Source organism: Halichoeres trimaculatus, unplaced genomic scaffold (assembly GCF_033239565.1).
Source record: "Halichoeres trimaculatus isolate MK-OKI-2021-1 unplaced genomic scaffold, fHalTri1.1 fHalTri1_scaffold_16, whole genome shotgun sequence".
NCBI lineage: Eukaryota > Metazoa > Chordata > Actinopteri > Labriformes > Labridae > Halichoeres > Halichoeres trimaculatus.
In genome coordinates, this window is record NW_027437194.1 from 15,413,296 (window position 1) to 15,440,000 (window position 26,705).

General features: G+C 39.4%; 1 protein-coding gene across 1 annotated transcript in view; it reads left to right on the forward strand.

Moving 5' to 3' along the window:
- The first annotated feature begins 1,803 nt into the window (after positions 1-1,803).
- The window catches only part of slc27a6 (solute carrier family 27 member 6), a 25,139-nt gene continuing 237 nt past the window's right edge, over positions 1,804-26,705 (forward strand). Inside the window, exons 1-10 of the mRNA XM_074690317.1 lie at positions 1,804-2,393; positions 6,106-6,315; positions 10,509-10,667; positions 13,097-13,221; positions 15,665-15,859; positions 20,574-20,664; positions 20,745-20,943; positions 22,665-22,762; positions 22,903-23,033; positions 23,555-26,705. The exon at positions 23,555-26,705 is cut by the window's right edge and continues 237 nt beyond it. Of these exons, the coding sequence (XP_074546418.1) occupies positions 1,907-2,393; positions 6,106-6,315; positions 10,509-10,667; positions 13,097-13,221; positions 15,665-15,859; positions 20,574-20,664; positions 20,745-20,943; positions 22,665-22,762; positions 22,903-23,033; positions 23,555-23,731 (1,872 nt within the window). The 5' untranslated portion in view covers positions 1,804-1,906 and the 3' untranslated portion in view covers positions 23,732-26,705. The remainder of the gene's footprint in view (positions 2,394-6,105; positions 6,316-10,508; positions 10,668-13,096; positions 13,222-15,664; positions 15,860-20,573; positions 20,665-20,744; positions 20,944-22,664; positions 22,763-22,902; positions 23,034-23,554) is intronic.

The following is a 26,705-nucleotide window of genomic DNA, read 5'->3' on the forward strand; positions in this document are numbered from 1 at the left end:
GTGAGAGAAAGAAACAAGATTTTATCTGAAGTCAAACAAATCAAAAAGAAAACGGCTACAACAACAGTTTCAAAACAGGGTCTTTTCACATAGTTTCAAATTAAAAAAAAAAATAATGCTACAGATATTAATGTTGACAAAAGAGTTGCATTGTTAATAAACAGTAAACTCAGATTTTTTTATTTCTACATTTTTTTCAACATTTGAACTCAATTAAACTTGTGCTGACTTAACTCTTCTTTGCTCTTTTGTACGTACTGTCTGTTTGCTTTTAAATGTTTTTTCTTCTCTCTGTTTGCAAACCAAAATGTTGTTTTATCCTCAAAGAACACATTGTCTGTGCTCCAGCCCTCTTAACTGGCCAATGTGGTACAAAGATGTCCTTGGCTAAACTCTCTTGTTTATTCATAGCAATCATAGCAGAGTTTACAGGCTTTACTCCACCTGTCCATAGTCTTATACAGTGTCTAGTGACTGTAATCTGAAAGGGAATAAACACTTCTGATTATCTGAATTCTCATAAGTTTAAATTTTAGGATTAAAAATATCATTTGATACTTCAATCAGGGGTATAAAATTTATTCAGAACTTACTTAACAATTTAAAGTTTGACCAAAAAACATCTTTTTATCATTTTTTGAATCAGGATTCTAAATCATTCAGTAGACTGTTTGCAGCAGACAGTGAGTTTGTAGGATAGTTTTTTTTTGGGCACATTTGATGCAGTCAGTACCATGGCAGTAAATTGAATTTAGTCTGCAGATGTGATGCTTACTGTCCATGTGACAGTCATGTGACTCTGACCTCCGTTTAGTAAAGTGAAGTCTCTCTGATGATCACTCCATCAGTCTGTGAAAGAACAATGTAGCTGTAGCCAAGGTGCGGTTTCTTTTTTCTGGGAAGAGAGTGATATCCATTTTTATCCCTCACAGACTTGTAGTTGCCCAAACTGTTTCCTTTACCTTTCACATGAAAAAAACCTTTACAGAATGGGGTATATATATATATATATATATATATATATATATATATATATATATATATATATCAGGATTGTGTGTGTGTGTGTGTGTGTGTGTGTGTGTGTGTGTGTTCTGATAAACCTGAATTTTTCTTCCTTTTTTTAACTTTTAGTTTTTATCTGATTTTTAAACTGACAGCGCTTCAACAGAGCCGCCCACTCATCTCCAAAGCAACGGTCATGTGACTCCACCCCAGCTTCTAAACACTGCCTCAACGTCAAAGCAGCCGTACAGGAAGTTAGGGGATATAGACCTTCAAAATTAATCACTCAGGTACGATTGCTTATTTTTATAACTGATATTTTCTCCTTATTCCTTTGTGATGAACTGCCTTTAAGGTGCCATCAAACCCCCCCCCCCAAAACACTATGTTGTGCTTTGCTTGACTAATTAAAGAAAAAGTTTTAATGACACTAAACTCTAACTTGCTTGTTTCAATATGTCACTAGGAAGTTGTTAGGCTTTCCAGTAATACAATTGTTATCATTATTATTGTCATTAGTATTATTGTTGTTGTTGTTTTTTTTATTATTATTATTATTATTATTATTATTATTATTATTATTATTATTATTATTATTATTTACCTACAATTTATTTTTCTACAAAAGTCATTTTTTTAGTACTGCTCAAATAATTAAAACCCTTCTCTAATATTTGACTTTTACAAGTCGATTAAACTATAGCTGACTTAACAGCTTTTAACAATGAGTGCTTTTATTTTGAAAGTAAGTCTACACACTATCCGGTGTGTTGCTTAATAGCTCTTGACTTGTTTCTGCTTACATCACGCGTGTTGTCTGTTTATCACCTGAACATGTAACGTAGGGTGTAGTGAGCATAGCAGTTTGTCCCCAGCCCTCCTGTTCTTCTCCGCCGCTGACATGACATTGTCTTTGGGCTGGATCTCCGCCGTGTTCACGGGGTTTTTCTCCGCACACGTCCTGCAGAAACTGTGCTTCCCGTACTTTTGGAGGGACTTGGTCTTTTTGCTCAGGGTGGTCCGCTACGGGGTGAAGCTCGAACTCTTCAAACTGAAATCCCGCGTGTGCACGGTGCTGGACAGGTTCATCCAGCAGGCGCAGCGGATCCCGGACAAACCCTTTGTCATCTATGAGGGGACCGCACACACCTACCGGGACGTCGACAGACGCAGCAACAGGTTCGCACAGGTGTTCCTGGACGATGTGAAGTTGAAGAAAGGGGAATGTGTCGCCCTGCTGATGAGCAACGAGCCCGACTTTCTGTGTGCGTGGTTCGGGTTGGTCAAGGTGGGCTGCTCGGTGGCTTTCCTCAACACTAACATCAAGTCCAAATCTCTGCTCCACTGTTTCAACTGCTGCGGAGCCAAAACCCTGATCGTGGGTTCAGGTAAAGCTCTGCACCTGCTACACTGAACAGGTTATAATAAAGTGACTAAAAAGTGATGTAACTCCTGATCGGTGACAGGTCGTTGGTAACACTTAACTGGTGGGCTGCAGCTGACGATTACTTCAAGTTTCAAAATATGGAGGGTATTGTAATCTAAAGTGAGGTCTTAAGTTTTTATTCGTTAAATCTTAGAAACAATAGAAAATGTCAAAAGCAGAAAATTCTCATACCAAACTAACACTTAGTTTCAAGTGTATAAAGCAACTCATTTCACTCAAGTTTTATTTGGCTGCACAACCAATTAATATGAAATAATAATAATAATAATAATAATAATAATAATAATAATAATAATAATGATAATAATAATAATTTATTTTATAGCAATGGAATCAAAGAAGATTAAAACTAGTCTTGAAAAAGTGAAAGCCAAGTTTGTATATAAACATTTTTAATCATGACTTTATAATCAGTCAGTGAAAACACAAGCCGTTATGTGACAATTATCATTCATAAATCATATTTTTATTGTAATATTTTATCCCTATGCTAATTTTAGAAGTTGTATGATGCAAGACTTCAAAACATGAAAGGAAATTTTGTTGAATTGGTAAAAATTCTGACAACAAAAACAGACGGTTGAGTTGTTGAGTGCACTGTGGTGATGTAGTGTTCAGGTGTCACATTGTTCAGTTTTGTCTCTTCTCCAGCAAAATGAATCTCTGCTTCCCTCACCAGAATTTTTGAATTGATGAAGATTCATAAAAGAGAAGCGAAACGTCTTCTTAAACGCTACACATTCAAATTGGTTTGTTTTTGAATCTTCAAAACAGGCATTATATTGTTTTTCAGAAATCTATAAAAGCTTTGATCCCTGTTGTAAAAAATGTAGACATGCCATCCTGGACCTGAAGTACTCTGATAGAAAAATGGATAGCTCTCTTTACACCTTATTTGATCTGACCTGGGATCTCTCCTGCTCTCCTGTAAGCTCAGAAGTTTCTGCTCTCATTCTTCCTCTTTTAACTGATTCATAAAAGTGTCCTGTGTCCACGGTCAAAAGCATGCCATCTTGTCTGTCAGAATCACTCATTTCTTAGCTGTATTTCTTGACTCTTTGAAGCCTGAACAGCTGATTTGTGCCAAACAGGTGGAGGAAGATGTGACAATTACATCATACTGCCTCACTTAAAAAAAAAACTAAACCTATTCCATTCAAAATTTCACATAAATAAATACAATAAAATTTATTATTTGTTGTGCAGAATGAAATAGGTGCAAAAAACAATTATGAATGAAGTCACCATATAACTACAGTATCTTTCTGATACACAACTTTCCTACTCGATTTTAAGATAATTACATTGTATTTGTATGTTGCCTTAATCCTGGTGCAATTCCATTTGAAGCATCAGTGACATATTTAATATTTTAAGCGCCTTAATTTTTTCAAAATTGGAAAAAATGTCCATTTAAAATGAGATACGTTTCACATGGATCTCAAAATCTTGTCCATTAAACATGATTCAGTTTGTGTTGACAGGGTTGATGCTAAGAGGGAGCAAAGCATGGAGCACAGATGGCCTAGTCCCACAGTGCAACGTGACGTCGAAATGACATATATTTAACGTAAATTTTGACGTCCAGATCAGCTCTCCTGAAGGTGCAGAATGTAAGTTTTTATTACGTCTTTTTCGGACGTCAAGAGGTATGGAGGTCAGATTAACGTCTAAAAAAGGTCTACTAATGACGTCTGAATGTTTGGATCCATTTTGAACGTCTTATTGACGCTTGGTTTGCAAATGATTTCCAAATGCTGAACGTCATTACAATGTTCAAAAATGGTCAGATTTAGATGTCAAAATTTACACCTATTCGGCACGTTGTTCTGATGTCTAGATATGGTCTTCAACAGATTGACCCAATACTGACGTGATCTGCATGTCTGTCTGATGTCCGATGTTTAGAGGGGTGGTTTAGGTCATGCTCAGTGCGTGGCCCGGGTTTGAATCCAGCCTGCAACCTCTTTCCCACATGTCACTCCCCACTCTCACCCTGTTTCCTACACTGCCCACTGTCCTCTCTTCTATCCAAGTAAAGGCATAAAAGCCCAGAAAATAACTTAAAAAAGAGTGAGCAAAGCATGCTGGGAAACACTGTAACAATACCAGAGGGTTTGGTTGATGTTAGCAGTTCAACCACTTCACTATCACTAACTTGTAAATCTTTTTGTGAATGTAGGTTTCAGCCACTGATTTATGAATGAACTCCTTATTTCTGCTGGTGTCATTCATGTGATGCATTGCTGCTAATGGTCATTTTCTGGATCAGAAGTTCGTGTTTAGGCTGTAAAATGTGTGCCCAAGGAAATATATCGACCAGTGTTCCCGAAAGTTTCAGATGATGTCCTGAAATGTCCTTTTTCTGTTCACAACAGAAATATGTGAGGCTAACAGCCATGTTTCAGGGGGTTAAGTAACATCAAATCAAATACTCCACAAACCACAAATTAGAGTAATTTTTAAAAGTTACTATCCAGTTTGCTTCTTGAAAAAAAACTTTAATCACTTTATTTTCAAAGTAATAACACTGAATGATGAACCCTCGTGTCCTGTTGGGTCACAGCTGTTGATTTCAGACTAAGGTTTTATCTCTGTGACGTCCTGTTGAGCAACCTGGATGATTGCTTAATGTGGGAGTCAACTCTCAAACTGTTCTACTCCCTAAAACTCTCAGGACACTCGGTGTTATAGTGATCAAAGTTCAGGCACAGCTGTCTTTCTGAAGGTAAATATATGTCATACAGCTGATGAACCATATTTTTCCTCTGGGCTGATGGGGGATTCCTGCGTCTGCAGTTAATAGGATTCACCACGCTGCAGCCATGTGACAGCTGATTATTGCTCAACAAACAGGCGTGATGGTGGTCAGAGGACGCTGTCCTCACTGCAACCCGCCTGCAACAGGAGCAGCTTCTATAGCAGCAGAGCAGCTGTTGTATGTCAGCGTCTAAACTGAGGACAGATTTAAGAAAAGGTCTGATTGTATTGACGTCCATGACAAAATTGTTGATTCTCAGCTGATTTATACCCTCAGTTAACAGTTTCCTAATGATTTTATGTTCTCAATCTCTGAATCCAAGTCTTCTTCAATACAGCATGATGCTCCTTACGGCTCCTTTCAGTCCAAGAAGGTTCAAATCCCTGGTTGAGCAGGAGTTTTTCTGGATAGTCTGGCTTTCCTCTACATTCCTCCCTCAAAAACATGCTCAGCAGGTTGTTTGGTAGCTCTAAACTGTGTGTAGGTGTGAGAGTGTGTATGAATGCTTGTCTGTCTCTACACATTGGCCCTGTGATACACTAGCAACCTCTACGGAGCTGGATGCTGTTATTGAGAGGGTGGTGCTATGAACACAACCTCTGTCAGAGTCTGCTCTGGAGGTTAATGGCATCAGCCGACTCCGCTCTGAAAATATCCACTTCCACTCTGGGGAGAGTAACATTGAAACACGAGCACGAGCCACTCAGCCCTCATTACGACCTTGTTTTACGATGCTTTGAAATATCATCCATCAGACTTTATTATTAGCGTCCTCTTCACTCTGTTAGCTCTACGTGTTTACTCATCTTGATCTGGAGAGCGAAATCAACCCACCTTAAAATGAGGGAACTCCATTTAAATGAGCTCTATCCTGTTTGTCTCCGTCTCTCAGACTTAGTGGACACCCTGGACGGCATCCTGACCACACTGCTGGACGATAACATCCAGGTATGGGCTGTGAGGAGCCACAGCGAGCACACCCAGGTGAACACACTGTTGGATAAGGTGGATACTGCGTCTGATGAGCCTGTGCCTGCAGAGTTACGAGTCACCACCTCCCTCAAATCACCCACTCTTTACATCTTCACCTCTGGGACCACAGGTGAGCTGCAGCTCATTTCTTTCAGTCAGAAAGCTTCAGGTTTAAGGTGCAAGGAGCAAGTGCCAACTCATGTTTTCCTTTTGCTTGTATTTTTTGTGGATTTATCTTTTGTTTCTGTGTGACAGAAGTTTGGTTTGTTCTGTCAGCTTTCTTGCAAAGGAAATAAGGAACCATCTGCACAAACTAAATAAGAGTAAATAGAGTAAACCCAACTAACAGTAGCAATCAAACAGGAGGGAAAGACAAAACTAAACCAGATGCACAGGGACCAAGAATTACAAAATAAAACCAGAAACACAAGAGAAAAAACACAAAACACAGATCATATTGAACAGGAAAAAGCAAAAATCTTCACCCAAACAAACAAAAAAAGTCCACAAAAGACCAATACAAAAACAAGGGAGAAAGACATAGAAGAAAAAACATGACAGATTTGAAATCCTGAATAAAATACTCTGAGGCGGAGCGTGGTTACACAACAATCCCCTGGATACTTCCTCTTTTCATGGAAATTTAAGTGCTGCTAAATTGTTCTTTAGTCCTCTTTGTGTCTGTAACTCTGTGATTCATTAAAGGTCCCATATTATGCAAAAAACACTTTATTAAGTCTTTTAGTAAAATTTGTGGGTCTTTGGCTTTCCTCCCAACCCACAAAATGTGATATTTAATGACAAAACCTGTACTTAGTAGTGCTTGTGAATGTAAAATCCTGACCTAAAATGAGCTGTTTGGATTTTCCGGGGTCTGCTGACATCAGCGATTCCCTTTTTTGACCAATCAGGTGCAAGTCTGATCTGATTGGTCCACCGGAGCAAATACCCCCGAACCCCCCCCCCCCAGTGCCATCACTGCTTTGTTTTTGGCTGTAAACAGCCACGTAGTTCCATGGACAAGCTTCCCATCTCGGAAAAAGACAACACTAAGTGGCTAGAGTTCATTTATCAAGGAAATGTGCCAGCTACACTCAGTAAAACTGTACATGTGTGTGCTAGTCACTTCACGGCTGCTGCTTTTCCAACTTTAAACAGTACAACTGAGGGCTAGCCAATAGACTGGTCCTGAATCCAGGCACATTACCAACCATCCACCAACAAACCTCGGACCCTGGAAATGTGAGTATTTTAAATGCTGTGTGCTGCGGAGCAGATGTGAGAGCTTTTCCTCAGTGTCCCCCCTGTCTCTGTGTTAGCTTCAGGATGCTAACTGTGTCGCCGCTCTCTGTGACGCGGTGGAGGTCACGCCCACTAAATCAGACCGTTCTGAACAGAGGGGCTATGAGATCCTGGAAACAATGCTGCTGTGCTTGATTAATTGGCTTTTTGGACCAAAACAAGTTACTAACATTTCATGAAGACATCAATGATCTATATTAAACTGTAGAAAAGGAGCATAATATGGGACCTTTAAGTTGCAAAGTTTTCTCAAACAGGTCTTCATTAAAAAAGAGATTTTAAATCTCAGTGGAATCAGCCCAGTTGATTAAAAATAAGATCTTTAATTTATCAGCAATTGGTGAAATGAAATACTGATACTGATAAGAGTCCAAAATATCTGCCCTTATCTGATGCCCTGAACGTAACCATGATTCATCTGCTGATGTCTGTTCATACCGTTAACACCAGCCACACCAATCACACAGGTAAACTACTGACAAGATAAAACCGCAATGATAATGAATAAATGTAAAGACTAAAATGTTACAAAAAACACATGCACTTGAAAACACACATACCTGGCTGGCTGGACAGATCCAGAGGGGAGATGGATATGGAAACAAATACAAAAAACAACTTTAGCCTACTTCTCCAAACCTCAATCGTACACTTCACATCCTTCCTTAAACTGCAAAACCAACAAACACTTGGACCAAAATAAAGCATTTATGGAATTTAATGAAATAAGTGTGTCAACAAACATAAATAGATATACGTGACATTAGTTATATTTATAACAGATCAAGGTCATGTACAGTGCTTTAAGAATAAACTTGTTATAGAGCTCCTGATAAATCAATGTGTTTTACTGATGCTGTATCTTGCTCATAGGGTCTGTGGTACATTAAACTTGAACTTTCACAGGTGATTGTTTTTGCCTGCAGTGTGAATTTTGCTGCATCAGTTTGCTGACACTGTGTTCATCAATATTGACTGAATCAAATGTGGAGTTAAAGCTGGTTCCTCTGCTCTGCAGTGGCCCAGAGAGTCTGTTTATGCAGATTTAATCAAACACTGAAAAGCTCTGAGTCATTTTAAAAGAAAAGGAGCAGTTTAATGTTTCTTTCTTTCTATACCTGAATTACTCTTTTATGTCTGTGTTATGGTTGTGTGTGTGTATTGTGGTTTTCTGTGTTGTGGTTGTGTGTGCAGTATTTGTGTGTGTATTGCAGTTGTGTTGGTTACAGAGTAAACAGAGGCCTTCAGTGTTTCCTCTGAGGACTCGTTCAGATACTCTGGAGGAAGCTTTGACTTCTTTCCATTGTGTGTGTGTGTGTGTGTGTGTGTGTGTGTGTGTGTGTAAGGTGGGGTGGGGGGTTGACTTTTGTTGTGTTGGGCTTGGCAGTCAGAGTGTTTGTAAGAATTAAAATCAGAGCTCATTGGTCAGTTTAGAAATGTCTGGTAAAACATGAGACTCCCTCCTTTGTCAGTCTGATGAAGCTCTGTGTTTCCAGTAGATCAAACCACTCACCATCCTGTTGATCATGTTGACCTGGTCATGATTATTTAATCAACATTGGATCTCATTTTAATGATTCAAACCTTTTTTGAGGGATTTCCTCACAACACTCTTTAACTCTTTGTCATGTGAAGACTTCTCTGCAGTTTTCTTCATTACCAAATTCCACAGAGCTGCATGTTTTTCCACTAACTCCTGGCATTAAAGTGTTCTGTTATAAACTAGTGGTTACAAACAATATTTTTTGTAACTATAAAAGCACTCAGAGAGCACAGACCTCTGCCAAGCATGTTGTAATTGTCACGCAACACTTTAGTCCTACTTTAATGTTATACTCCCTTTCAGCAGACTGTCTGCTACAATTTGGTGTTAGTTGCAGGTTTGTACCATAATTTGTTTCCTGACAGTGTTGAAAATTATGATGACCCAATACATATTTCATATTCTGGATCTTAGTATCTAGAATGTTGCCAGGATCTGGATCTTACTTTTACCTCTGTCAGAAATTATGGTGACCTTGTCTTGTATTGTTTTGCAGAGCAATCCGACCATTTATCTTGGAGTTATATACACATATGGTGAAAATGGCCCTATCTCACAATGATAAAGAATCGTTTAAAAAAATCCTGGATCCAGACTGTGATCCAGATCACCTCTTAATTTAATCACTACTTCCTTATCCCATTTTGAACATTTCCTGAAAATTTCATCAAGATCCATTTTTGAGTTATGTTGCTGAGTTGTTGAGTTATGTTTGAAGGAGCGTCTGGCAGAGCTGAACTTGCCATTTAGAGAATTTATCCATTTGTACCTTCAGGAGATTTGTTCCTGCTTACCTTCTGCAAGGTTTCTACTTCACTCTGGATTTCCCAAACTACGGTGCGGGCTGAGGGTCAATATCACAGAATGTGTTTGTGGAATCTGTTGAACTAGTGTAAATGCTGAACATTCCTGATCCTCTACTCTGCATCTGTAGCAGGTGACTGTAAACCTGCAGCTGCCAACTACATCAAAGCTGTTAACATGTGGATTTCTTTTAAACATTTTTCTCTCTGACCTGAGTTGTCTCTCTGTGGTGTCCTGTGTAAATCTGAAAACAGTGCACTTAAGGTCATATATAAACATCTCACCCTCTTCCTGATCTTTGTCAAACTTCATCGTGAAATCTGATTTGACACAAGTGTATGTCACACTATCATAGGGTTTCATTCAAATATTTTATAAACGGATAATGTTTAGTTCTGAGTGAGCATGAGATTAGCCTTTACAAGAAAACACTAAGTGACTGTTTAAGTGGAAAGTTCGCTATCTGTACGAACAGAAAAGCTTTGACCGCTGCTGATTCTCATGTCATCATCATCTCAATAACTAGACCACTTTAAATGAATGGAATCTTTAAGAGGCCAAAAGGCTAAAAAGGGCATCAGGCATTTTGCACCTCAGTCCCCAAGTTGTAAAGGTGCACTGCTGCAGAGTGTTATTTTGTAGCAACATGTAATGTTGTATTTTTGTTTCCTCAGGTCTCCCTAAAGCTGCAGTGATCACCCAGCTGCAGAGCCTGAAGGCAGCAGCAGGTTTTTGGGCGTTTGGGGTGACTGAGGATGATGTGATGTACGTCCCTCTGCCGCTTTACCACAGCGCCGCTTCTCTGATTGGGATCGGAGGAACCATAGAGCTCGGTAAGTTTAGCACACTTCTGCAAAACATTGGTCTATATTACTTCAAGATGCATCTGAAACTTTTCATATCAAGTTCATACGAAAACAGTCAGTGTGTTAGCTGGGTAAAGGTGTATCCACTCTCAGAAGGAGTGGTAGTGACAAGGATGTTAGATTATGGCAGAGATCATTTTGAAAATAGAGCTGGGATAAAGAAGGATGTAAATCTTGAAACATAAGTCCTACATCCACAATCCAAGCAGCAGTGAGAGGATGATGAAATCACAGTGCAGGGGCGGCGTCATTGGTGGGCCCTGCGGTCCCAGGCCCACCCACTTTCTGACAAGATCACCTCAAACTTTTCTTTGAAAAAATCATTTTTCGTTCTTTCTTTTTAAAAAAATCAGTTTCAGAGAGGAATATTACAAAATTTTGTCACTTTGCTCTCAGTTTGTTTTTTTTTAGATGCCCTGTCTTTACAAAATGAGCCAAGTTTGGCATTTTTTTAGCCTGTTGATAAAAAAGTTATGAATCATTCAGCCTCATGTTATACTGGTAGGACTAGAGAATGATTTTGGGAAAGACTGTAGATTTTTTTTTTTATTTAACTGTGGTTAATGTTGCTGCTCTTACAGCCTATAATACACGAAAAGTTGAGGCGACGCCACCAATTGGTGTGGTCTGATGCACTAAAATTTTATCAAATATTAAAGGATCAAAAAGTAGCCAAGTCTGCTTTGAAACATACATAGTAACAGTACAATATCTAGATATATCTAATAATAGTTATTTACTAACTTTTGTAATTTAAGGCCCACCCATAATTGGTTTGGGCCACCTGAAATGAGAACCTTGGCTCCATCCCTGTCACAGAGTATCTTTACATTAACATAGTAACACTGTTTAAGCTCACTGTGAATGAGAGGAGCGGCAGATGTAAAGGGGGAAGAAGTCACAGGATGAAGACTTCAGTGCATAGTTTGGAAGTCTGACAGGATCATCTCTGACTTGACCAGAACGACTCGTTCTGCAGGGTTCAGCTTGAAAAACTTCAGTGAACAAATGAAGAATGTTTTTAACACTGAGCTGAATGAACGGTCTGCAGGGAGGGGCTGAAGATCCTCAGGAGAGATCCTGACTTATGTGAGGTGTTTGCCTCTGCTGCCCCAAACTAGCAGAATACTGCTGATTACCAAAACAATTTTTAAGTTTCTTCAAGGTTTGTGCAAGCTCTTTAATCAAAATGTTATCTTTAATGTTAAAATGTAGTTGTTGTTCTTATCCATGAATCAGCAAATGTGCAGCTTGATGGAAAATCAGAATCTATCTGCAGCTTTTATTATCTTTATTTGTTAGATACCACCATGATAATAAATAGTGTAAAATATTGTATTCATTTATTTAGTTTTATGGCTGTGGAGTGTTTGTCTTCTGAACCCAGCATCATGAAGCATCATTTAATGGTTGCTCCCCTGACATGAGGCCCAGCTTTGGGCTGTTACATCATTAAGTTCATTGTTTGATACTGGACTCTTCTGATTAAGTGGTCTGCACTGAGTCCAGAGAGTCTACCAACCACGGTGTGTGTGTGTGTGTGTGTGTGTGTGTGTGTGTGTGTGTGTGTGTGTGTGTGTGTGTGTGTGTGTGTGTGTGTGTGTGTGTGTGTGTGTGTGTGTGTGTGTGTGTGTGTGTGTGTTGGTGTGTGTTGGTGTTCCTGCCAAACTGTGCAACCTCTTTGAGAAGCCGCTGTTTCCCTTCAGCTCGCAGCTTAATTAGAAGCTTCAGAACAGGAAGTGGACACTGGACGCCATCATGGAGAATATTATGTCATATCATTGTTCTGTTTCTGCTCTTTCAGCCGTGTTTTTGGGTTTGAAGGCATTAAACAGGAGACTCGTGATAACACAATCAGCTCACCCGTCATTCGATCTTTAGTTCCAACTGATGGCAAAGTTGAGGGTTCAATGTCCCTAAAATGATCTGACAGGCTGTGCCAACAAACTGAGGGCCAGTGTCCTCACAGTTTGAAATGTTGAAACATATTAAGCTTTGTACATAAGCCTTTAGACCTGACGTGGAGTTACCTGTTAAACTAAGCGCAGGTTCACCCCATCTTCAGCCATGATAAGAACAGCCGCTCTAGATTTGTGTCACAGTTGAGAGCATAGGCTGGAAGAGGTTTTTCAGGTAGTTTTAAGTTTGAAGCTATACACTCAAGGACACTGTCTCTTTAAATTAGAATCTGGATGAACTCAATCATCAACTCATTATAAAAGTTCAATTCTGTAATAGTTTTGGCACTTGAGGTGTGCTCTCCCCACATCAGGCTTTTACATTCCACATTGGCTTATAGAAGAGCAGGTAGTCCCCAGGACAGAGCGCAACTTATTGGCCCTGCATGTTGAGAGCAGTCTTGACTGAAAGGATTTGTTCTGTCTGTTCTGTCACAGGTGCGACCTGCATCCTGAAGAAGAAATTTTCAGCGTCACAGTTCTGGAACGACTGCAGAAAACACAACGTGACCGTCTTTCAGTATATCGGTGAACTCTGCAGATATCTCTGCAACCAGCCGAAGGTAAAACCACGGTTTGATGCATTCAACTGTACAGGAGGGTCTCAGAGCCAGGCATCATGAAAGAAAAAGAAAGGAAAGATTTATTTTAGGTTCCAGTTTTGAAAATAAATGTGAAATATTGAGAATATAGTTCAACCAATCCATAAGTATATAGATAGGAATGGTATTTTTTAATCAAACAGTGATTGCTATCACTTTTTTTGCCCCAAACTCCCTCTGTTTTTATGACCTTTATGACATGAGTAATATTATCGCTGTCTCTACAATAGATCAACATTCAGTCAAAGTGTCCCAATGGTCCTTACCAGGACTGGGACACCAGAATCATGAATAATGGTGCAAAACCAGAAAAACTCAATGATGATTGTTTTTCCATTACCATGGCAACCAAATCCAACTTCCGAGTTTTCAAAGATGGCTGAAATTGCGATTTTAAATTTCTTCTTGCACATTGCTGATGCAGAAAGCAATGACAAAAGACCAAGACTCAACGGAGTCAGGGGTTCTCAAACTTTTTTGGACCATGAACCTTTTTCAGGTTAGACATTTTTCCAAAGCCCCCTCTGATCGTAACAATGACTAGCTTGCCTCTATAGAATTGGGCTACATTTATACTTTCCAAGTAAATCATTTTGTAAACTTTGTCGAAATGTTATCTCCAAAGCAGCAGTCAAACCCCCCATGTGCCCCTTTTCTCTCCTTTTCAACCCTGCCCCCTTAAAAGTCTGTGTACGCCACTGCACCAAGGTATTGTTTGTTTTGAGGTTTTTTCTGTTGATGCACATTATGAAGTTATAAACATGTCAACATCATATGAGAATTGATCTCATGGCACAAACTAAAATTGGGCAGGAGTATTGGGAGAAATGTCTAAAAGAAATCCCAGAACATCTATAAAAATCCCAGTTTGTTGCTTGTTTGATGCTTTTTTCCAGTGATATAGCATTCTTTTACAAAGGTTTTCAAATTATTCTGCGGACCCCTAATCAAAAGAAAGATATGTGAGACTGCTAAAAAAACATGTCTATTTGGATCAGGTGATTATGCTAGCTCTGTTTGCCATTCTCTTTAAAAATCAGAACAATGCAATAGGTGTATTTTCATTAGACACTGAAGGGACTTTACAAACTGTGTTTTATGACCTGGTTAGTGGTGTAGTGGCTGTGATGGAGGGCGCAGTAAAGAGCAACAGCTGCAAAAAAAGAATTGAAATCGAGCGCAGGCTGTGTTCATGTATGTGTGGACTCAGTCACTGTCTCTCTATGACACTTGACCCCCGCTGCTCTCTTCTCTCTGATGTCCTGAAGCAGCAATCTCTAGCTGAAAGTTTGAGTCTGGCTCATTTCAGAAATCATTTAGTTTTTGAGGAGCGTGGTATTGAAGTATCATATATTTTTGGTAACCTTACTAAAAAGGTAAAAGTCCCCCTGAGTTAAAGGTTTTGTGATCATTCAGACTCTCATTAGTAATACGCTCATGCTCTTGTACATGACATGTTTCTCCGCTTTGTACAATGATTACTTTCTCTATCAATTGTTAAACATTAACTTCACATCGAGTTTGGGGCTTATTCTATTGGAAATGCTGAGAAACAGCTTCATATAGAGGAGGACGAGTGAAACTTGATGAATGACGGAGTGGGAAAAAAACGTCTTCACAGTTTCAGAGTGTCCCTCCTTTTACAGTTTCTGCTACTGTGTTGTTGAATAAATCAGCGACAGTGTGCAAAACTGTGACAGAGACAAGCAGGGTCTTTGTTTTTGTGTTTGCATCATCCCATGGTGGACACTGGACACTGGACAGGGACACACACTCGTACACACACACACACATAGCAAGGGCAGAGGTCGTCCTCCTCAGACTCAAAGTCCTCTTTGTCCCTGGGTTATTTGGCTGCGTGGGCGGGATGAGGGGGCGTTCTGGACTGTCCTCTGCTCTGGTTGGTGAATTGAAGATGTGGACACGTACGACACATACACACTTTTTCACTGTGTGCACAAAAGCATGAGGATGAATTACTGCCTGTGATCAATGTGCAAACAAATCTTGTTGCGGAGGACAGAGATGAAGACAGGAGGGGGTGGGGGATAGGTTTCAGTTTGTTTTAACAAGACATCATCAATGAACTGATCGAGTAAGGATTTAACAAAACCAAAATCATTTATCTAAAAATACTGGTTAAAAATGATATATATTTTTATATGATAATAAAACTCATGGGTGGGGTTAAAAATCCTCTGTGGGATCTCTGAAGGAGCTCACATCACATTGGAAGTAGAAGCATCTGAAAGCTTGCCACAGATTTAAGGCAGACTGAGGTGTTTCTATCTGGACCCTGTAGTTTAAAACTCCTTGCATCACTAACTTGTGAGTGTACGTAATTTAAAGATTGCACGATAAAGATGTGTGAGACCTGCTCCTTACACCTCTCCCTCTTTCACAGACGGATCAGGATAAAGTTCACAAAGTGAAGATGGGTGTCGGAAATGGGCTGCGACCGGATGTCTGGAGAGAGTTTCAGAGTCGATTTGGGAACATTAAGATGTGTGAAGTGTATGGCTCCACGGAGGGAAACCTGTGCTTCATGAACCACATGGGGAAGATCGGGACCGTGGGCCGCTCCAACTTCATCTACAGGGTAAGAGGAAGTTTTGTCTACATGCCAGTAACCAGCTCAAACACACTGGTTAGATCACCTGTCAGAAAAAGTGATTAAGATAAAAGGAAACATTATTCTTTGAATAAAAAACCACCATTGTAAGTGGTTTGAATTTTACTGGCTGTTAAAATGAAATAAGCATTCATTGACACACTTACACACTAGTTTATATCATGTCCTCAGGGTCAGACCAGGGTTACTCCTCTGAATGCATTTAACTAGAGTTTAGATCTACTCTGCTGCATTGTTTTTGTACGTTTCAATGATTTAAAGGTCCCATATTCTGCTCTTTTACTGCAGTTTAATATGGGCTATTGATGTCTTAATGAAATGGTAATAACATGTTTTGGCCCAAAAAGCCCATAAATCAAGCACAGCAGCATTGTTTCCAGGCTCTCATAGCCCCTCTGTTCAGAACGCTCTGATTTAGTGGGTGTGGCCTTCATATGTAAATGAGCCACCGCTGATACCGCCCCGCTCTTCAGCGTCACTGAGAGCGGCGCCACCAGCTCCAAGTGCACAATGTTAAGAAAACAACAAAGCTTGTTTACCGTAACATTACAGGCTAAAGCAACCAGCTAACTGCAGCTAAAGTTAGCATCCTGAAGCTAACACAGAGACAGGGGGGACACTGAGGAAAAGCTCTTACATCTGCTTCACAGCACACAGCATTTAAAATACTCACATTTCCAGGGTCCGAGGTTTGTTGGTGGATGGTTGGTAACGCGTCTGTATTCAGGACCAGTCTATTCACTAGCCCTCTGTTGTACTGTCCAAAGTTGGAAAAGCAGTCGGCCGTGAAGTGACTAGCACACACATGCACAGTTTTACTGAGTGTAGCTGGCACATTACCTTGATAAATGAACTCTAGACACTTATTCTTGTCTTCTTCTGTGGTGGGAAGCTTGTTCATGGAACTATGTGGCTGTTCACAGCCAAAAACAAAGCAGTGATGGCCCTTCAACCTCAGCATTCTCCTCCCCGCTACTGGAGGGATTTCTCTCCAGCAGCGGGTAGGGCAGTGGGCAGGAAGGGGGTGCAGGGGTATCTGCTACAGTGGACCAATCAGGTCAGACTTGCTCCTGATTGGTCAAAACAGGGAATCGCTGATGTCGGCAAATCCCCAAAATCTGAACAGCTCGTTTTAGGTCAGGATTTTACATTCACTAGCACTACTAAGTACAGGTTTTGTCATTAAATGTCACATTTTGTGGGCTGGGAGGAAAACCAAAGACCCATGAATTTCACTAAAAGACTTAATAAAGTGATTTTTGCAAATTATAGGACCTTTAAATATATAAATAACTTTTATTCCTTGAACAACCCACAGCAGGAACTAGAGTAAATGGATTCTTCACTTTTCTATGCACAGAATGCAGGTTTTGGTGTGGTGTGGAGAGGACAGGGCAGTGTGCAGACATCTGTGTTACACTTTCTAAGAATTACCACCAGGGAAAAAAACTGCTGCTGTTTTTTTTCCTGGTAAACATGTGAGTGGGAGAGTGTTGAAGAGTGCTCTGTGTGAAAGACAGAGGCTGTGGATGTACGGTCCACTTTGCCTACATGTGAGAACATCTCAGTAACATCCTGTTTATACAAGTCCAAACAAAGTTATTTAAGGTCACAGCAGTGGGAGCCTCTCAGCTGTCCTGACTCCTCAGGGTTTAATGTAGAGCTCCAAGTGTCAAACAGAGTAAGACCTGATGAGGCTAGGTTCAGTTTTTGACATGGTTAAAAGCAAGAATACATTTGAATTTACTGAAGTAGCATTACAGTGAGGCGATAAAATGTCAGTGTGTCTAGAGATTTTAATGGTGATAAAAGAAATCAATGAAAAATTCTTTATTAATGAAAAAGTTTAAGTCCTTCTCTTTATCTTCATGTCCTAATAAAGTCAGTGTTTGTGTTCAAGTTGAGTCATGAGTCTTTGAAACCTGAGTCCAGTAGATTGCTAGTGTGGTTATTTCTCCAGGAAGAACTCTCATTCTCCTTTAACAGCAGCAGATAGCGGTCACTGCGTCTTTGCTTTTTGAAATGTAAAGTCACTGTATGTGAACCGGACCTGTTGAAAGCTTAAAAAAAAATCAAGAATAGTTTTGTATTTATAATAAATTTCTGGTTGTGGTGTGATTTAAAGACCCATCCATATTTTTAAATTTATTTTTTGCGAATTTTTGCTTTTAATTTGATTGTAGAGATGACAGTGGATAGAGCAGGAAACAGGGTGAGAGTGGGGAGTGATATGCAGGAAAGAGGCCACAGGCTGGATTCAAACCCAGGCCGCCTGTGTGGAGTGCGACCTTAACCACTCGGCCATCTGCGCCCCAAAGCATCAATATTTGATCTGTTAACACTCATAACCTTTTTAAACTCTGCAGTCCTGATTTTCTTCCTCATATCCACGTCTTTACTTTGTTTCAGAGTCTTGAAAGGAATTTGAAAATAAAGAGAGGGGAAATAATGAAGTAAAAAGTCATCATTAAAGAAACAGTGTGTGATTAATTTTTTTCAAATACGTACTTGGATTAAAGATGTAGGCTACTTTAAATGTTATGGTGTACCAAGTGTAGGTTTTCTCTAAGATGTGGATACACCTCATGTCGCTCATAGGTCACATCCTGCAGGCACCTGGTGATCTGGGTAAACCGGAGGGGGAGGGGTGAACAGCTTAGAGGAGATCTGCAGGTCCTGTATTATACAAGATGGTTACAGTGACCTCAATTAGACGGTCTCTGAGGGGTCAGTATCAGACATCCACACATAAACTAAAACCATTAACATGCACAACCTTCAGACAGATCTATAAATACCTGGAGACCAAGTGTAGCCCAGTACGTATGATTTATTTTATTTAAAACAAAAAACAAAAAAACAAAACTATATTATGTTTATTACACATTTACTGTATACCATTTAAATAACACTATGGAACAGTGTAATCCAAATGTGCTGCATTCAGTCATTCTTTAACTTATTGATTTGAATGTATAACTGGATCTTTAAATTATCAGCAACAACAGCTTATACAGCATAACACGTTTAGAAAAAGGAGAAACAGTCTGTATGGAGAGAAAACGCAGGAGGATCACAATCCAGTGTTGTGCCCACTGCCATCAGCAGTTATCTGAGGACGATTTATTTTTCTCTCTATAAGCAAACATCTGAATACAAGAGCAGCCAACAATCTGAGACACAGATCTTCTTCATAATGCTTCAGAAATGATGAATCCAGTCAACAAACATTTGAAATGTATTTTTCTCCTCTTGAAGACAGACCTGATCAAACATGACTTTTGGCAAATCTTCTAATGTTATTTCAGCAAACTGAAGACCTGTTGATTACAAGAAATCAGAATGAAATCAGTTTCTTTTCCAGGTTTATACAGATGGAGTAAGCCAGAGTGAAACCTCTGTGTTATTTATTATTTACAGTCAAACTGCATCTCACCACGAACAGATCAACAGGCCCTCTTCTGGGGAGTGAGCAGAGTTTATTTTGAAGACATAATCAGAGTGATGAATTTATCTCTTAAACCTGTTGGTCCTCAAGCTGCTTATGGGACTTTAAACAGTGCAGTAAGGAAAAAGACGACTGAGCTGAAAGTTGCTGATCACTAACTGACAGGCACTAGAATACCTGAAAAATTGGCTTTTATTCTTAGAGGCACAGGCAATCTCGTATAGCCAACGAATTCTACAGTCTTTGGACAAAAAGATAACTTGCTTTATTTTTTCACAGCCATGTTTGGGGTTAGAAAATGTCTGAGGAAAAGTATGAACCCTGTACAGTGTAAGCATTGTAAGCATTGTGATGACGACCCAAAGGTAACTGAGCTCCAGCTTCAGGAATGATGCATTCAGAAACTTAGGACAATCCAGTGGCTCCCCTACACCACCTATCCCATCACTTTATTTCTGTTATGAAACCAGTCCAAGGTTATTTATAGCACAGAAGAAAGAAATAGAAATATGAAACAGAGAAACAATAGGAGAAGTTATTTTACCGTCTTTTATTCCTAGAACGATACTCAATGTTTGATTTGTGATGTGTGATGTATACAACATCCATCTCATGGTAACATAATGTAATCTAATGTAACACTGACTGAAGCACAGGATTCTCTAAACGCTGTATAATATGATCGTTCTTTCCTGTACAGATCTGAAAGTGATTTCGAGCCTTTGGTGATAATTTCTTCTTCTTGAACCTGTGAGGCATGAGATGGTTCTGACTCAGCTGAATCTTGGAAAGCGTGTCCAAGCAGACCGCCAAATCTGAGTATTCAGCTGAGGAGATTAGTGCCTAAGTCTGTGAGTTGGTTAGAGGAATGACCGGAGAGCGTCTTCAGAGGTTTAGCTTCAGTAAAGCTTGTTTTCAGATCTGCTACTAATCAGAGGAGTTACAAAACACACCGCTCGTGTATTTAGCACTAATCTCCCACCATGACTATTCATAGACCGTGTCTTTCCTGGGTCATAAAAAGTTACAAAACTTAAGTTACAAAAACATTGCATTACAAGACACTTGTTCTGGTTTAATAAAAAGAGACAACCTCTAGTGGACAGTAGAGGAACTGCACTTAAATGTCAAAATCATCCTTAAAAGATAATTCACCCGCTGTTTACTAGTTAATAATTGTTTTATGAATGATTAAGTCCTGCTGTAGTAATATCTTCTTTGATTTTTCGACAGCTTCTGTTTAAATATGACCTGGTGAAGTATGACATGGTGAAAGATGAACCAGTGAAAGATCACCACGGCTTCTGTCAGCGAGTAGAAAAAGGTAAGAGTGAATGAGTTTTTTCTGTCGTTGATTTATGTCCTGAGAATATTTCCTGACTCCGTGTTAAATTTACCTGCCAGGTGCGACGGGTCTGCTGCTGTCCAAAGTGAGCGCCACCAGCCCATTTTTTGGCTATGCCGGCAGCAAGCAGCTGACGGAGAAGAAGCTGATGAGGAACGTGTTTGTGAAAGGAGACGCTTACTTCAACACTGGAGACCTGATGTCTGAAGACCAGGACGGCTTTATCTGCTTCAGAGACAGAGTGGGAGACACTTTCAGGTACTTTCATGTCTTTATACTAAATAAAAAACACTTCCTGAGAGATGGTTGAGCCAGTGATACCCATGACCAGGACAAATAAGAATCTGAATGGACGAGTTTAAAAGGAGGTACTTTGGGAACAACAAAACAGAAAAGGGTTGAGTAATTAAAAACAAAAATCAGCAGGAGGAACTTCTCCAAACTCATGAGGTTAATTATCATCGGGTCAGTAACATGACTGGGTTTAAATTAAATGGGAAGAGGTTAACCACTCTGTGAGAGACTGTGTGAGCAAATAGTTCAACAGCTTCTGAAGAATGCTCCTCAGAGTGAAATGACAAAGAATAACTGGATTTTGTTTTCAGTATTATCAAAAATTCAGAGACTCTGCAGAAATCTCTGTGGAAAAGGGACAAGGACCAAAACCAGCACTTGGGACGTGGTCTTCAGGCCCTCTGGCAGCACTGCATTAAAAACAGATATGACTCTGTGGTGGAAACCACTGCATGGGCTCAAAACACTTCAAAGAAGCTTTTGCCTTTAAACAAAGTTTATCGCTGTGTTCATGTATGAAGGTTAAAGATGAAACAAATATAAACGTGATCCAGGAACTCTGAAGACTGCTCTGGACCTGAGCCTCTTAGAGGTGGACTGAGCTGAAGTGGAAAACTGTGCCCTGGTCTGATGAATCAAGATTTAACATTCATTTTGGAAACCATGGACTTTGTGTCTTCTGCTTTTAAGATGAGAAGCAACAGCCATCTTGTTTTCAGCTCACTGCTCAAAGCCAGTGTCCTTGGTGACATGAGGATCATGAGAGTCCACTGAAGCCTAAAACCTCTGTGAAGGCTCCGTTAATACTGAACAGTAAAAACAGGTTTTGGGCAACATGTGTTGACCATAGACTGTAAAAAAAAAAAAGGACTCCCGCTTGCAGGGCTTGAAGTGAAGTCTCCACAAAAACTGCTCCCCCTGGTGGCTGGCTGCAGTATAGGTCAAAATATCCGTCTTCCAAGTCATTCCAGATGGGCTGTGGTCAAACTTAAAAAAAATAATACACCTGTTAGAAATGTTTCTCACGTCTGATTGTTGTGGTGATTTGAAGATATCATTTGGCTGTCTTGTAATCAAGTCCTCTTTTTTTCTGAAAAGTTTTGTTTTCATTAGTTATACAAGGTTAAAAACAAGGTTTATGTAACGTTCAACGATGATTGACAGCTGCCTTTCATGTGTATTTTTTTCGGGGATTGTAAAATATGTCGGGAGGTAGAGTCAGGAAGTGATTAGACTCTCGAAAGAAAAAAAATATTATTTTTGTCACCCAGCTCCACTCAGATTCTCCCAGAATCCCTCATTGTCTCTACTGCGCAGAATCTGGCTGCAAACTGCTACAATGGCTGCGCCTGTGACGGGGGAAATTTGGCTTCAAAACCATACAATGATAAATGGTGAAGCCACACTGTCCACTCTATATACAGTCTATGGTGTTGACGTCTTTTTCAGAGTAGACCTGTTATATTATAGAGAGAAAAAAAAAGCCAAGCCACACTCTGACGGTTTTACAACAGCATGGCTCTGTGGTAGAGGAGTCCAGGTGCTTAAGTGGCATACCTGCAGTCCTGACTTGTCACCTATTGAACACATTTGAAGCATCATTAACTTTTGGAATCAGGATTTGCAGATTTGGGAGTGCATGAACACACTGTTATTGAATGAACAAGGTGTTTCTGTGGTTTCAGGTGGAAAGGTGAAAACGTAGCAACCACAGAAGTGACGGAGATTCTGGGTCAGGTGGATTTTCTACAGGAAGCTAACGTGTATGGAGTGGAAGTACCAGGTCAGTGTTTGAAGTGCTTTGTTCTTATTATGCTGAAAGAAGAACCCAGGGTGTGACTATCACTGTGATATCACACAAAGTGAGACCAGGCTAGGTGTCTAATGATGAGCAGGTTTTTAATTAAACATGTTTTTAATCAGGACACGAGGGCAGAGCTGGAATGGCGTCCATTATCCTCAGACCGAGCTTCACCTTCGATGGAAAGAAACTTTTTGATCATGTGACGAGGGAACTGCCAGCGTACGCCCGTCCAATCTTCATCAGGATTCAGGTCTGGATTCTATCCTATGTATTCAAGTCTTAACTCATCTGATGTGTCTTTCCAAACTAAAGAAATCCTGAGTTTACCAGAAAACTGTCAGCGATTTCATTCACCCTGACTGCTTTAGTAAGAGCATGACATTTTTTTCGGTCTTGTTATTTAACCAAAAAAAAAAAAAAAATGTACTGGCAGCTTTTCAGTTTGAGACCAGGCACCCTTAAGAAAGAGGTTTAATTTCACTCGTTATTTTGTTAATATTTCTACAATAAGGGATGAAATATTTTTTTTCCATTTGTTAAAGACCAAGCAAACACATCATACAGTTTTCTCCTCATGCATGGCCACCTCCTTGTCAAGTTTTGTGATGTTTTTGATGTGTGATGCTTTGTCCTGTCTCACGTCCAAACTGCATGTTTTTCATTTCACTCCCTGTGAGGAGTTTTTGTGTATTTAAGAAACAGATCCAGCAATAACTGATTTCTCTTTATGAGCCACAAAAACAAAGACTGTGATGGTGCTGTGTCTTTCAGGAGGTGATGGAGATGACGAGCACGTTCAAGCAGCAGAAGTTCCAGCTGGTTCAGAGCGGTTTCGACCCGTCCACCATATCCGACCCTCTGTTTGTTCTGGACGCTCAACAGCAGAGTTACATTCCTCTGACAGACACGATCCACCAGAGCATCGTCAGCGGGAACAGAAAGCTATAAACTCTGAGTGTGTGTGTTTGTGTGTGTGTGTGTGTGTGTGTGTGTGTGTGTGTGTGTGTGTGTGTACAAAGTTAGCTTTTTAAATTCAACCAGTGAGCCTACAATCGTGTTTGTGAAACCCTGACGTCTGAGGGGAAACCGTCTTCTGTGAATGAATGAATGAATGATGATGATGAATGATGAATATGTGCTCTGTAATAATCCTGAGTTATCTTCTTCTTTTTTTTTCTTTTTAAAAAAAAGGAACTCTGTTGATTTTTTTATTGACATCTCAGACAAAAAAAAAGATCAAATCCACCAAGGTCAGGGTTTGAGGTCATCTTTAAGCTAACTTTTTGCTCTTTGTTACAACGTTCCACGACAAATTAATTATATCAAGATTACACTTATCAGTGTTGAAGCCTTTGAAGTTGACTGAGACGTTAATATGTTAATGAAAAGTTCTAATGAAGGAAATGAGAGTTATTTTAAGTAGCATCTGAAAGTCTTTCTTCATCAATAACCAGGTTTTATCCAAGCTTGAAAACAGCATAAAAATGTGCAAATTCAGGGATTAACCGCAGCACTTACAGTAAAAAAAGGAAAAGTTTCATCAGGGAAGAAGTTGTGAATAATGGTAATTAAATGGGTAATATGCAAAGTTAAAATACTTTTAAAAGTTGATTAATAATATACAAGTCTTTTTCTGTTTTTTTTTTTTTTTTTTCAAAATTTCAATTAAGGTTTGAGATTTCCTTTAATGCAGGTTTTATAAACAGGTGTGAATCACTTGCTTTTGTCTCTGGGAGAAATGTTTTGTGCTGAAAATATCGAAGTGTCAAAATCTGTAGTGTTATACTTCAAGAGTAACTCTTCAAGTATCTGCAGTAATACTGAAGCTACACATCCTGATATCACACATGCAGCTCCGTACCATCAGGGAGGCCTCTTTGCTGAGTGCTGACAACAAACTGGGTCATCCCTCTCCTCTTCAGAGCAAAGGACGCAGGGCACATGATAAGAATGTCAGTCACCTGGTCTGATTTAAAACACAAAAGCTAGGTTTCAGTAAAATTCTATGACTAGACCTAACAATGTATACAAAAACTTTGTCAAATTTCTTGAAATAAGAATATTATCTCAATTCAAGAGACTTAAGAAGCATATGTTTCTAACGCCATCAGGACATATTTTACTCTTTACCAAGGATTCAGGTTTCACTTTTGTCTTTTCATATTTTAAAATAAGACATTTATCTAGACCTGTCAAGTGACTCTGCCTCACATTTAGTTAAGTGGGACACTTTTTCTTAAAAATAGTTAACTTAAATTCATTAACTTTCAAAGATTTCAGTTTTTGCAGCCTTGTTTGGGTCTTTAACAGGCTCAGGTTCTTATTCCAAGGGTCTGAAAGAATTACAGAAAGGATCCCTACAAAGATAGAGCTGTTTGTTAAAGAGGAAGATGACCACTTACATCACAGTCTCTGTACACACACACAATCACACACACACACACACACACACACACACACACACACACAATCACACACACACACACACACACACACACACACACACACACACACACACACACACACACACACACACACACACACACACACACACACCAGACTACACTGACAGAAACTGGAATTTACTCCACACAGCACGGGAGTTTTTGGTCGATGGTTTTGTTTCTTTGTGTTGGATCACAGTTGAATATTTAAACTCCAATCACACAAGAACAAGTGAACTCACCAGACCCAGACTGGAACTGTTTCACTGTGTGTAAGAAAATTAACATGCTGAGCTGAATGAACTCTTTTCAGTCCGTCAAGTTACACAATAATACAAACCCAGTGACTGAAAGAAAGGCAGACAAGCAGTGTGTTTTGTTTTCAATTTGAAATAACTGTCTTTGTTAATTAAATCTAGTAGTGAATGACATACTGCTGAAAAGACAAAAGTGGGATTTATTCTGAACAAAACAGCAAAGACAGTTTTCACAGGGACAAAATCAAGAAATGTGAGAGGACAGACTTTGACACGGCGCAAACATTGCAGCCTATTTGTCTGATGCAGAATGAAGACATCTACAGACATTAAAAACTTGTTACATTTTAATAATCAGAGATGTTTGAAATAAGGTGCTCAAAACTTTTTTCAACCACCAAGAAGGGACTTATTCCATGAGAATTGATTTCAGGCTCACAGTGGAAAAAATATCTGTTCTAGTCAAAGATTTGTGATACTGGAATAACCACGTGATGCTAATGTAATTTCATCATTTTTTGAGGAAGTTTTAACTTTTAAAGACTTTTAACTGTGCAGTTACTCTGTTTATAGAACAAGGGTTTACCTCAGCATCCCTTTGAAGTGCCTTATGTACATCCAGACTAGTTTAAAAATAGAGATTTAGGGGTACTGTTATTTAAGTCTGTAGTTTCATAGAAATAAGGATTTTTAGATGTGGTGTGTTAGAGAGGATGTTTTCCAGTTTGGCTGACTGAGCTAAAATCCCATCCAGTTGATTTTTTATCCCATCCAGCTGATATTAAATCTGGAAAGTTTTTATTTCTTTTGAAAGACAAACTGATGTAGAGCAGTTACTTCACACTCTGATAGTTCAATAACTCAGTATGTGAGAAACAAGCATTTCATGTTTATTATCATGACTGTGTAAAAAAACAAAGTGCCACACTCAGAGGATTTTTTTTCTCGTCTCATTCTGATGTTTGAATGTTGTGACACTTCACTTTTCAATCATGTATTTATTTATTATCACCCCCCTTAGACTTTTTGTTTAGCAGAGATTCAACAGTGTGCTGCTATTACAGACAATCAGAGGAAACCAGGTGTGAACTGTTAAGTGAGAAGTTGATCATATGTAAAGGTCTTAAGAAAGAGATGTTTCTGTAAAAAGTGTGCGTGTGTGTGCGCGTGTGTGTGCGCGCGCGTGTGTGGGTGTGTGTGTTTTAATGTGAGATGTCAGCA